Source organism: Falco biarmicus, chromosome 8 (assembly GCF_023638135.1).
Source record: "Falco biarmicus isolate bFalBia1 chromosome 8, bFalBia1.pri, whole genome shotgun sequence".
NCBI lineage: Eukaryota > Metazoa > Chordata > Aves > Falconiformes > Falconidae > Falco > Falco biarmicus.
In genome coordinates, this window is record NC_079295.1 from 58,482,144 (window position 1) to 58,494,747 (window position 12,604).

At 44.0% G+C, this 12,604-nt stretch overlaps 2 protein-coding genes across 8 annotated transcripts in view; one reads left to right on the top strand and one right to left on the bottom strand.

The window, feature by feature from the left end:
* MFAP3 (microfibril associated protein 3) lies at window positions 1-10,364 on the bottom strand. Of its 4 annotated transcripts, none has more exons than XM_056348784.1 (3): window positions 10,299-10,364; window positions 5,486-5,943; window positions 1-4,098 (listed from the first exon to the last, which is right to left on the bottom strand). In XM_056348784.1, the coding sequence occupies exons 2-3, from the start codon at window positions 5,763-5,765 to the stop codon at window positions 3,353-3,355; spliced, it is 1,026 nt and encodes a 341-aa protein (XP_056204759.1). In that variant the 5' UTR covers window positions 5,766-5,943; window positions 10,299-10,364; the 3' UTR covers window positions 1-3,352. The 4 variants fall into 4 exon arrangements, with proteins under 4 accessions (XP_056204759.1, XP_056204760.1, XP_056204758.1 ...); XM_056348785.1 differs by lacking the exon at window positions 10,299-10,364 and adding an exon at window positions 9,721-9,975; XM_056348783.1 differs by lacking the exon at window positions 10,299-10,364 and adding an exon at window positions 9,683-9,975.
* The window catches only part of FAM114A2 (family with sequence similarity 114 member A2), an 18,400-nt gene continuing 15,857 nt past the window's right edge, over window positions 10,062-12,604 (top strand). For 2 of the 4 annotated variants that reach the window (XR_008823472.1, XM_056348782.1), the window contains exons 1-3: window positions 10,062-10,182; window positions 11,773-11,978; window positions 12,194-12,293. Coding sequence is in view for 1 of the 4 variants with exons in the window: in XM_056348782.1 (XP_056204757.1) it covers window positions 10,077-10,182; window positions 11,773-11,978; window positions 12,194-12,293 (412 nt within the window). In the remaining 3 variants the exon portion in view is untranslated. Of the gene's footprint in view, window positions 10,183-10,321; window positions 10,467-10,498; window positions 10,519-11,772; window positions 11,979-12,193; window positions 12,294-12,604 lie in introns of those variants that run through there. The other 2 variants (XR_008823474.1, XR_008823473.1) reach the window with 2 other exon arrangements.

Consider the following 12,604-nt stretch of genomic DNA (forward strand, 5'->3'; position numbering starts at 1 on the left):
TCAGGCTTTTGTTTTCAATTTATTTTGCAAATCTACCAATTCATTTTACGAAAGTATGAAATCCTACGTGGCTACATTAAACAGTTACATTACAATCCAGGTAATACAAATAACCACTACAAAGTTAGTTTTAGATACTCTTGGGTAACAAATAGATTTAACATTATTCCTTTATTTAAAATAAAAATAAGTCACAAAGAAGAGATAAAATAGCCTTGTGATTGTCAAGAAATTTAGTTTAAAGCAAGGAAACCACTGTAGACTCTCCTTGTCCTACAAAAAGGTTAAGAGAGAAACACAGATGTTTACATAATCTTTCAAAGTTAATGTTCAATTAGATGCATCAAACAAATTTTAGTGCACACATCTACTCAGGATAACAAGAATAGTTCTACAAGTTTGGAAACGAGTGTAAGTTTCATTCTCTGGAAATTACATTTACTGTATAACGTCACCATCATCCTTGCTTTCAGATGCATAATAATCCTGTAATATTGTTTGTAAAATACACTTGAGCTTCAAATCTGCTCTAATTTAATTCAGTGGGAGTAGGATCTGTTTCTACATTTAATAAGTACTCCCGATTTACTGAAATCCTTACAAAACAGCCTCCTTCCCGGGAATGAAATTAATTTAGTAAACAAAATACTGTAATAACTCAGGAAAACTCTTAGCTTTACTATCCAGCAATTGACATTGCCACCGCATTTCTGAGGACCTTTACGCATGATCATGCTTTCCACCAGCAACAGTACACACGAAGACACCGAGTAACTGTGCTTAGTAAGGACTTGGAGCTATGTAAATAAAGTATAAAAATCAAAGAACAGATTGAATTCATCTAGAAACTGCTCTCCTAACACCCACCTGACACACCCCTACTGTCACTCTGCTGCCTGTAAGCTGCCACTTCTGATGAGCCATCTCTCAATCACGATTGCGTAACTGCTTCTTAGGAAGCAACTAAATGGAACTTTGATTTTGTGGCTGCATCTCCACATTGTGTGTGTAGTCAGGGGCAAAATGTCCAAGATGCTACTGCTGCATATAATGCAGTAGTTTCACAGAAGCAAGGAGAGCTGTTTACGGGGAAAAAAGGCAGGTGCAGGTACATTCCTGATGGCCTGTGGCACAAAGATTAAATCAGATCATTCTGTCTTGTAGCCTTCACCTCTTTCAACCAGGACATCCAAAAGGGTGCAAACCCCCAAATCTCCACTCATGCATATGCAACAAACCTGCAGAGCTGGCTGTAGTACAGAAGTGAAGCCAGCAGCATCTTAGCGGGGCTTCTAAGAGAACTAGGTGTTTATCTACAAGAGTATCTTTCAACACTGATCACCTCTAAAAACTTGAAGAAAGCAGACAGGTAACACAAAACTATACAAACTTTTCACCTGGACATAAAGTGCCATCAAACTATGGAAACAAAAAAGAAGTTACTGTTGAGGGCAGTAGCTCCTGTGTCTACAGAAGACTTTATTCCCCTGAAGCAGTTAAAATTTGCTACGGTCTTGGAAATGGTACCAAGCTGGTGGGAATGCTACTATAACCAAGGCTAGCAATCTTCTTCCTTCCTGACAAATATCACTCTTAGCCGACACACCAAAGCCAACTAGGGTGCATTTACTGGTAGCTGACTGCAGAACTTTCCCCAGAAGGCAGTTTAAAATGGTAATAGATGCTTTAGTTTCCCCGTCTCTGATATGATACGATAAATATAATTTGTTCAGATCCTTTGTTACGAGCATGCATTACAACAGACGACCCCACCCTGTTATTACCACTGTGCCTGCTTGTTTTCTATCCCTACTCATGTAAATGTAATGTCAAATCCTCTTAAGAATCCTGAGCAGCCATCCAGAATCACTTGTTCAACTGACATTTCTGTAATAATAAGGAAAGGAAAAAGAGTTGTGGGAAATTAAATGGTGCTCCTGTTGCCAAGTTGTTAAAATTATATGGCAATATGCTTCCAGTAGTTGTAAGAAATTAATTTGTGGAGTGCTTACAAGCCTTACATCTACTAAATCTCAACAGGATATAAAATGCTATTTAAGTGATACAACTTACAAACGTTAAGGAGAAAAAAAATCAGCACCAAAGAGTGAAAGAAGAAACTAGATTCTTGTCTGCACTCCGATTCCTGGAGGCTGGATCTCTACAGCTGAGGACGCCATGTGGGAGATCCTTGGTGAAGGACTTATGTGTGTACATGTCAACACCCGCACCACTCGCTCTCTCTGCTACCCCTCTTCAGTGGATTAGCCAGGGAATGTTCAGTGAGTTACTCCACTCTTGCAAACAGTGGCTGGCAAATAGCTCAGCCAGCCCCCTCTGCTAACCAGCTTCTTCCACTGCTTTCTGAAAGTGCTACCCAGAGCAATGTGAGCATCGCTACTTCTTACTACCTTTATTATAATGCTGTTCAGAAAGAATTGAGACACCTGATCTGTAGATTAATTCATTTTTAAATTATGCCACAACGTAATTACTGTCACTCTTTTCTCACAACAATGTCAAACACAATATAAAACTTTGGATTTTCTAGTGAGTGAAATCAGCAAAGTCAGAAGACAGACAATGCTGGCAGTGCTGTTACTGCTCCATTCTGTAAGGCGCTTTGGCAATCAGCACCAAGTTTAAGCAACAAGCTTCGTAATAATTTGCCCTCCACACGCTAGAGTATGCTGCACAAGTTTGCTGCAGACGCACCGAAAACTGAGACCCCCTGGTTCTTCTCTAAGCTGCTTTGAAACTACAATTTGTTTAATCCAGCAGCAGATCGTGGTACTATTCTTTTTCTAAGTACAGTACATTTTGATAGCAACACAGAAGCACACGACACAAAACAGATTTGTACAAGCTCACCATGGTTCTGATGGGCTACACACAGCAAAAGGCAATTCAAAAAGAGCACACAAAATTCATCAGGACAACACTGACTCAAAGGAATTCCAGCTCCACTTTGTGAAGGAAGAAAAGGGTTCACAAAGGAAAAGATTTTATTGCAAGTTGTACTGCTCAGCTTGGCCACTTCTAATACAGACCAAAAGTATTAGAAGCTACCAAGGAGCCAAGGGCAAAGAATTCCTGTTTTGTAAATATTTTAAGTATAGTAAGCTTGCTTTAAAAAGAAAAGCCACTGCACAATATTCCAAATGGCCTCCTCTAACAGACTTGAAATTGTTAGCTCAACACTGACAGAAAATACAGATTTCAGTAGCAGTTCTGGCACCTTACGATTTGGAAAACTCTTGTGCATATGGTACTGAGGCAGCTTGTTTGTGGACCGCTTATGGCAGCATCCCAGGGTCACCTGTGCTCTCTCCACAGCAGCGTATCACTGGCCTCAGCAGGTGCCCTCCTCAGAAGGCGCAAACTGGCAGCTGTCGTGAGAAACAGTGTCAATGCTCTGCACTTCTGACTGTGGGTGAATGGACACCTGAACGGCTATCTCTTGACCTTGCTCATTCATGGACCCATCGTCTGAATCCCCGGCTGGTGAATCGCTGCGCTTGATCTCTGGGTTGACGGGGTATATTGCAGCTTGGGTACCACAGGCTTGGGTCTGTTTTTCCTCCTCACCAACTTCATCGGGATCGTCAACTCGCACGGCCTCAAAGATCTCCTCCATGAACGCCCTGCAGTTAAGGATCAGAGGTGGAAGGGGAATGCTTCTGGCAAGCTCTTCAATGTACCGAGCAAACTCCATGGTCTTAAACTGAGTGACTTTGGCCAGCTCTAGTGTTTTGGCAGATGTAATGATAGGGATACGCTTGGCTATCTCAAAAGCCTTCTGAAGCTTCTCAGCCCCTTCCGTCCTGAAGAACTCATTGATAGCCTTCTCGGTTTTGCGGAGGTGACTGCTCATCATGCACAGACGGGTTATGTTCAGAATGAGGGTTATAGCAAAGGCAACGAGGCACACAATCATATAGTAGATACTCATGTCTCCTGAGGTGAAGGTAACCCTCAGGGTGACTGTGTAATACAAGGTGTCATTACGATTAACACCTGCACACGTGTATCGCCCCCGATCAGCAAAGTTGACCTTTGTGATGTTAAGGGAATTATCAGCAATCCTCCACCGGCCACCTGGAGATTCAAAAGAAAAAAACTGAGCTAATGAAACAAGAAACACTACGTAAACTAGACATGCACTGTTTGCTCCATCAACAGGAGACAGAACTGGGAAGTAAGCAGTCCATTTCTAGCATAATACAAACAGAACACCAAGGATGGAAATTTCCTTTTCATGCTTGTGATACAGAGCACCATAATCCAGTTACCAATCCTTCTGCTTAATGGTAAATTATTCTGCAGGCTTGCTACTGTGCTTTTTCTCCTTTCTCTCTGCACTTTCTTGTGTGCTTTTGGACTGCTAGCTCTTTCTGACAGGGAACCTAATTCTTAACTAGTGCTCCTCACCAACTGTGTAATGCTATCTTGAAAGACTGTCCTCTATAAAGCCTAATTTTCCATATGTTCAGAGTCAAAAGTCAAGTGACCCATGGAAAAGATCAGTCTGTAAATGGCTCGGCTGGCAAAAGAACCCAGGATTTTCCTGAGACAGTTTTCTGCTGAGCATGCAGTGCTGATATACAAAACCCACGTAAAAAGAAATCAATAAAGAAGCTAGCTTTATACAGTATTTCCTATGCATTAATAACTTAGGGGGAAAACTGTTTTCATAACTCATTCTTCTAATTACTCTACTTTGAACTAATCTCCAGATGGCATTATAACTACAAAGAGGTTACTGAATACTGCAGGCCAGAAAGACGGCCTCCGAGAAGATCCTATCAATTAGTTCGATGACCTTCATTAATACTAATAGAGTAGAGAAAACCACATGTATCTCTAAAAGACATTATTTTTTGAAAATTAAAAACTACAGGGACAGAACTATTAGAGCCAATGGCTAGGAAAAAATATTCTCCCCCTATACAAAAGGGTTAAATAGCATGTATTTCATCATCGGCCATCACAAATTGCGTTAGTTTCCACTGTCTCACTGGCGCATAAACCAGAAAATAAATGTAATAAGTCACCCCATGCTTAAAAAAATCCTGTAACAAAATTAAAGCGCTGATTGCCAGCTGGAAAAGGTCACAAGTTGTGGAGAACTGTGTTTAATTCATGTGTTTGGAAAAATACAATATAAACCAGAGCAAAAATAATAAATAAAAACATGTTAGTATTTGGTAGGATGAAGACTCATTTATTCTGTATTGAATGCTGTGATGACTCTTAAGGAAATGATTCCGTGGGGCACTACCGCAGCATGAACGGGCTAGGACAGAGCAACTCAGGTATAATTCACGTACAACATGCCAGAGGGCAAAGGGCTTTGTCTTGCCCTCTCCTTATGTCCCAACTGTAAATGGAGGATAGGAAGAGAAAATAATAATAAACTCCCGAAGGTTTCAGTTACTGTGTAAAAGGAGAGTCCTGAAGGATAGGAAACAGCTGGAAAGCTCACCTTCATCCTTCTGTTCAAGCAGGTGTCCTCTGGAGTTATACCAAAGAATATATTCATACTGGCTGATGTTCAGTTTACATTCAATTAAAATACTGGTCCCTTCTTTGGCTATGATATCATGGTGTGCTGGAGAACTTACTAAAGCTTGAGACACTGTATGAAGTGATGCATTGAAAGACCCAAAAGCAACTGTCCTGTTAAAAGCTACATTTTTCAGTGTAAATCCAATTGAAAAATCAGTACTAACAGTCAAAATTAACAGGCAATAGCTGAGCTTCATGGAAAGCTACAGATAATTCTTTTTTCATGTAATATGGAGAAATGAGGTCATATGATATTAAGCTGTATTGCTCTGAGATAGGAGAGGAGGCTCTTGATTTGTTCAATGATAGAAAATGTCCTGGATCCAAATGCACTTTCAAGACCATCAATATTAGAAGTGGAAACTGGAAATCCAACTGAAACAAAAAAAAAAAAATAAAAAAAATTTAAGTTTATTAATGATAGCAGGCTTATGGCATATTCAAGTTTCATTTCCAGTAAACAGATTTCGATTAGCATAATATAAACTGTCAGCTGAGAGGTTCCAAATCAGAGCTCTGCTCATAAAACAGTAATGAAATGAGGGTAAGAAGGCATTAGCACACCCTTCAGTCCTCTAAACGTTCATCTTCCCATCCAAATAAATAATCTCAGGAATAATAATCATTAAGGAGAAAAATGTTTAAAAAAAGAACAAATTGTTCAGACTACTTGCAACGTGTAACTATCTTTAGGGTCAGAAAGTGGATTTTACATTTGTTAACAGAGAAAAAGTGTTTTCTTAATAGAGGAAGAAAAGCAAGAAAGAGGATATAATTTCTGCCTCCCTCTCCACCAATATCAAAGTGCTTTTAAGCCCTGGTTTTCTAAAGCCAGTCTTTCATTTAGCACCTAGAGCAAAACCAAAGTGCACATACTCCCCTGATTTTTAGTATTTATACATCTACTTACTTGATTGTAGAGGCACACTCAGCGTCAGATGTCTGAATACTACATAATATGCTTATAATTTCTTGTGTTGGGAAAAACTCTCTTGGCAGTTATCTACAGCCACAGAGAGGAAGCCCCTTTCGGAATATCGGGATACCGATGTCTAAACATACTTCCTTTTTTGCAGTCTCTCTTGCTGCTGATGCTGTATTTTCTAACTCCGCCTCCTTCTTTCTTGCTTGTTTTAAGCAAGATCCTGTTTAAAATCTTTTATTTTATGCTGCTACATCTCAGCAGTCATATCTTGCTTATCATCTTCCCTACCCAAATGCTGCCCCATACTTCAGAGCGATTAGAAAAATTGTTTTGCCTAGGGACAGAATCCATACTCTTCAAATTAATGTGCACAAAAGATTTTTTAAGACATCACAATACCGCCTTTAATTTTATATTGTCTGCACACAAGGATTTTCCTTTTCTAAAAGCCAGAATAAAACCAACTTGTAACACAATGAAATGACACTGATAAGAGGAAATCTGTAATCAATTTTCCTGGAAGCCTGATTCAAGAAAATTTCTAATCCAATATGCATTCTCTGAAGTTATGATTCCATCTAGACTGCTCCAGAGCCCTAAAAAACAATTTACGAAGTACAGAAGCCACAAGCCAAAATGTTATCTTAAAGAATATCTCACTTCATCTCATTGACTGTGTGACTTCAAATTTATCATCTTTTCTTCTACCAATAGCAAATGCTAGTGGAGTTGAATTCATAAATATCGCAATACAAAGGAATACAGTTTCTTAAGAAATAATGCAGACACTTCTCATCCTTCCAGACTGACTAGTTAATATTGCCTAAAGCAGACAGAAATCCTATCACTTATGAAAAACAATGTCATATAAATAAATACAGATTATTTGTATTAATTGTCTTTTCAGCAGAGAAAAATCGAGTATATTCAAGAATGGGAAAAAGTGCTGATAACACACTTCCCAGACTAGGAATTTTTTCAGCTAAAGTTTATTTGTTGAAGGTCAAATCAGACTCCAGACCTGACATCTGATGAGAAATGTGTTATCCGACCCACTTCTGTTGCGGCTATTGCCAAAACCAGTTTAACAAAGAAGGCAAAGACGACAGCTGTGTCCAACTCTCCTTCAAGCTTGACTAACCAACTCATCCACTGAATCCTGCAAGAGAAACTGGAAAACAGGCCTTCCACTTGTTTCTCTGTAAACAGCAATCCCTTCATCTGCCCTTTTTTTTCTTTTTTTCTTTTTCCTGGGCCCCACTCTTTCTACCGTGCCTCTTCTCCATTCATTTACAGGAAGACCAACACTGAAGCCTCGGTTCTACTGTTGTGCTGAAGAAGCAACTTTCCCACAGCTAAATGGTTAAAAATGGTACCAAGGCTTCTTTCCTTCCTGTTCTCCACCAGTTATATTTCAGGGAAAGTGTTACTGAGTCTTGCTGCCTCAGGTGAAGAGCATCCCAGCCACATCAACTGCACAGGTCTGAAAAAACCCCAATACTAAGGTTGCTGCTGATCAACAACTATTTCTCTGTTTGAAGGAGTGGTTTTAACTTTCCTTTTTTAGACCCCTAGGATTTTCAGAGTGTTTCAGAGCCTTCAGAAGGCTGCTGACAACTGACCTGCTTACTTTGGCAACTTTGTGCAGACTTCTTAAAGACAGGCTGAGGGTTATTGGTAGTCGGTGGACCACTGACATTTGGATTGCTGGAGCTGCCGTTTGAGAGTCTGTCACAGCTTGCACTAGCAAGTGAGGCACTATGGTTGCAGATCTTCAGAACACTTCCCTCCACAACCCAGCTGCCTTCGGTTAAACATGCCACTGCACTTAATGGCTTTTGCATGCACTGGGGCTTGACTTGACAGCATCTGATGCGGTTACAGCTGATGATAGCTCTGCAGTGAAGACAAACCCTCATCTTCAGTATCAAATCAAACACACAGAATAACTTACAGTCATCTAAACCAATAACCTACCAACTAATAATGTTTATAGATTTATTAGAGAATAATTCCAGTACCTCCTGTACTTTGCCTGTGTTATTGTCATTTTGAATTATTAAATTTAAATTGTTAGATTTCCAAGTGTCTGTGACACTCCTCCTAAAATGACATTAGGAACCTCAGTCAATTATTTAACACAAGAAATACTCTGCAACATTTCCCCTCATAAGAATAAGATAATTATCTTCAGTAATTGCATATGCTCTCCACTGTATTTGCACTGAGCTTGCATAATGTATAAAACATTGGTGATGGGTCATTGAATTTTACTATTAAACCCTTCGAGGTCTGATTTATTAGGAATTGTTTGTCACATTTCACTTTTGGAAAAGCCATTATTGCTAAGCAGACAATGGTCTCTCACTGCCGAGTGCTGGGAAAAATAAAATGATTTGTGAAATTCATATTCTTCAACTATCACACTTATGCAAAACAGCTGCTGGAACTGATAAAGGATCCAAAAAGGATAAAGCGTGAACAGTGCCAACACCACAATTACTCAAGAAAGCATTAAGCCCAAGCAAGATGAAATGTGCAGAATAAAACTGGCTTTTTTACAACTGAACCTGAAGTTGAGCTCAACATATTTAACCTTTATTAAGCCGTAAGTTGTAACAACAAACAGCAGTGGAAAGATAAAAATCCGTGAGGCATACGCTTGTATGAGTCATCTTTGGCTCTTATCCTAAAGAAGTCTATTTGTGTTTAACTCAAGAGCATTATAAGTAGCCCCACTGAGGTCAATGGAAGTACTGATAGTACTTAAAATTACAACATTTATAAGGCACTGCAAAACTGGGGCCCAAGAGGTTGCAGGATATATGGTTTTACATTCACTGCTTATAACATCATTTCATACCTGTAGAAATGTGAAGTAATAAACCGAGACACACCTGAAAAACCACAGACTCCTCTCACTTCTGGCACACAACACGGCAATCTGTTTTGGCAGTTACAACAAGCTAATTGGTACTAATGCACACTAAATGGATCACTTCTGCACAGAGCACGTGTCCCTCCTACTTGCAGGGTGGTGTCTTTAAGAAATAAGGCCGCCGTGACCGTCCTGCGAGGGCCCCATGACCCTCTTTCCAATCAGGAAACCGCATTTGGCAGAGACCCGCAGACATTAACTCCCGGGAAGTTTATGAAAATAGATGGTGTGGTCTGGATGAGAGCCATTACCGGGGTTCCCAGCACGGGAGGCCGCAGGGAGGGCTCACCTTCAGCCGGCACCCGTGAAGGCTCCGTGGGGGTGCAGCTGCACCCACAGGCCAGAAACCTACGTAAGGAGAAAATCTGCAGGAGAGGAGAGTCGACCTCGCTGCCGCACAGGACCCGGTGTCCAGCCGTGGACGCGGCCCCGCGGCTGCCTGACACTGCACACACCCCCAAGCGTTTTCCCTCTGTCAGCTGAAAACGATCAGGCATAAAACTCTACAGGGGAAACACACTCCCCATTGCAGCCGAGGGAGCCCAGGCCACGTCGCCTGACGTCACGCAGGCCTGACGTCACGCAGGCCTGACGTCACGCAGGCCTGACGTCACGCCAGAAGCCTGCCCCCCTCCCCCCATTCCCATGCCAAAACAGCGACGCAGGCCCCCGAGCTCTCCCTCAGCAGCGGGGTGGGCGCGGAGGGCCTGCGCGCCGCTGCGCCGTTTCCCCCGATTCCGGACGCCGCCAGGTAAAACCTGGCGTCGCGCAGCGAGGCAGCGGCCCGCCGCCCGCACCGGGAGGAGGGTGGCCGAGCCCGCCCCGCCCCGCCCGCCCCGCGGCCCCGCGCCCCGGCCCGCCGCACACCTCTGCCGCCGCCGGCCCCGCCGCCCGGACGTGCTTCCCCGCGCGCCCTTCCGGGCTGGGCCGCACTTCCGGGGTCAGCCGGCAGGTGCCGCTCTGCGCCTCGCCTCGGTGGTCCCGGTCCGCCCGGCGCGGGGTGTGCGGAGCTGGAGGGGCGGCCCGGGCTGGCGGGTGAGGCGGGGCCGGCACCGGGGCCACGGAGCGGGCCTCCGGAGGGCTGGGGGTACGGGGGGGCCGAAGGGGCCTTCTGTGGGACAGGGAGTCCCAAGGGCAGGGGGGCTTTGAGGCACTTGGGGGTGCCCATGGGGCAGGCGCTGCTGTGGGGGGGTTATGGACACCTGGGGGTCCCCCTACGGGGCAGGAGTGGCGCGGGGAGCTCTAGGGAACCTGGGGGTCCCCTGGGTGTCAGGCAGCCCCACATGGTGGTTACGAGACCCTGGGGGTCTCCGGGGAAGCAGAGGTGCAGGGAGGCCGCAGGGCTGGGGGGCACAGGGTGGTGGCCCCTCTGGGATGACTTCGTGGCCGGCTGGGCCCGGGGGTGCTGCGGGGGCCCGGGGGCGTGGGGGAGCCCAGCCCGTCACCCGGAGCTGCCCTTGCCGTAGTGCTGCCCCTCTCCTCAGCTGCAAGCCCACCGAAGGCGGTGGTGGTGGCAGCTGCCCTGACTGCTTCGGTGGGGGCCTCTCAGGGAGCGCAGCTTCGTGCCAGCACGGACCGGGGGGCTGGGGGGGGCCCGGCCTGGCCCTGCCAGCTGCTGCTGCTAGGCCCTGCCTGCTGCTGCCTTCAACGTGCTGTCCCACAGCTGCTGAAGCGCTGCCAGCAAAGCCAGGAGGCACGGAACCTCTACCCCATGAGCAGGCCGCAGCATGGCAGCCTGTTCGCGGGCACCCTCGTCCCCGAGGTGTGATGTGGGGGCCGGGTGCGGTGGCAGCCGGAGTGTGTTTCACGTTCTGGGTGCTGTTAATGCCCTGGTGAAGCTCAGCCCTAAATACAGAAATGAACTAGCTGCTGCCTCCCTACCTGCCCAGCTTTCCCAATTCATATCTGACACCCTTCAAAGCAGCCATCCTGATCAGTTTTGGGGTTTGTGTTCGGGTTTTTTTGGTGGTTGTTTTTTTGTTGTTGGGTTTTTTTTTTGTGTGTGAAGCAAGTCATGGATGTAATTATCTGAGGACCTTTTGAACCTTTCATTTGTGTTTCAGAGTTAGCAACCTTTTTCTTTCCTGTGGAGAGGGTGTTAAAGCCACATGTTTCTATGGGACTTTAAACTTTCAAGTGTGACATTTCATCCAGGCAGATGTAATTTGGTGCACACACTTGCTTAAAAACTTAATCTGTTCATGCGCTGTGGTAACATGAAGGGATTTCTGTCTTAGTTGTGTTTAATTATTTAAAACACAAATGTGATGCGTTTGAACTAATGTCAAAGTGTACAAGGAAGTGATTATTTTATCTGCTTTCTTTCTATGGATGTTCATAGTCATGTCTGAGAAAGACAGTGGTGAAAATCTGAAAGAAGAAACCTCTTACAAAGATGAAAATGAACAGAAAGCAGAGGAACTTGGCTGCACTGACAGCACTGAAGAGCAAGAGCTTGAGCCTGTGCCTATGACTCGGAAAAGACCTGAACTCAAACCCCCAAGCCAGCCTGCTGCCACAGAAGAGCCCGCAGCTGAAAGCCTCATGGTATGTTCCTGTGCCCACTGAATAATGTGACTGCACGTTTCATGACTTTGAGCACAGAAGCTTTCTGAGCATAAGCCCCAATCCTTTTCTGAAAATTCACATTGCTGTTTGTCTGAAAAGAAAAAGCTGCGCAAAAGTTACACATCACAGACTGCTTGTGTTCCTCTCCTCACCACAATATCTCCATCGCTCTCTTCTGCTTTTCTTCATTAAAGGTCTCAGATTCTCCTGCTGCAGTTCAGACAGGATGGGGGTACTGGGGAAGCTGGGGGAAATCTCTTCTGTCAACTGCCTCTGCTACTGTAGCTACTGTAGGTAAGGCTCTTTCTGGTGTTTGATAAATATTTTAACCATGCTTCATGTGTCAAGCTACTGCTTTTGAGCTTGTTTCTAGAGAAGGAGATTTCTGTTATAGCAGCAATTATTGGAAAAATGTCAAGAGAATTGTTCAAGTAACAGGGAAAACTTGTACCGAAAGGTACAGTGAGATTAAGGAGATATGCTCAGCCAAAATTACTTTCAAGTTTTTAAGTTGTTTACATAATTTTAAGCCTGTATTTTAAACGGTATTCAGCTGGTGTTTACAGCTTGATTTAAAAGCTGAGATGAAACCTGAGTTCGTTATA

What these genes read in the sequence shown, in the direction of transcription:
- MFAP3 (XM_056348784.1), bottom strand. Translation starts at nt 5,765, where the DNA reads ATGAAGCTCAGCTATTGCCTGTTAATTTTGACTGTTAGTACTGATTTT. An exon ending in GCTTGAACAGAAGGATGAAG is followed by an intron (nt 4,099 to 5,485) that starts GTGAGCTTTCCA and finishes TTGAATCTCCAG; the next exon opens with GTGGCCGGTGGAGGATTGCT.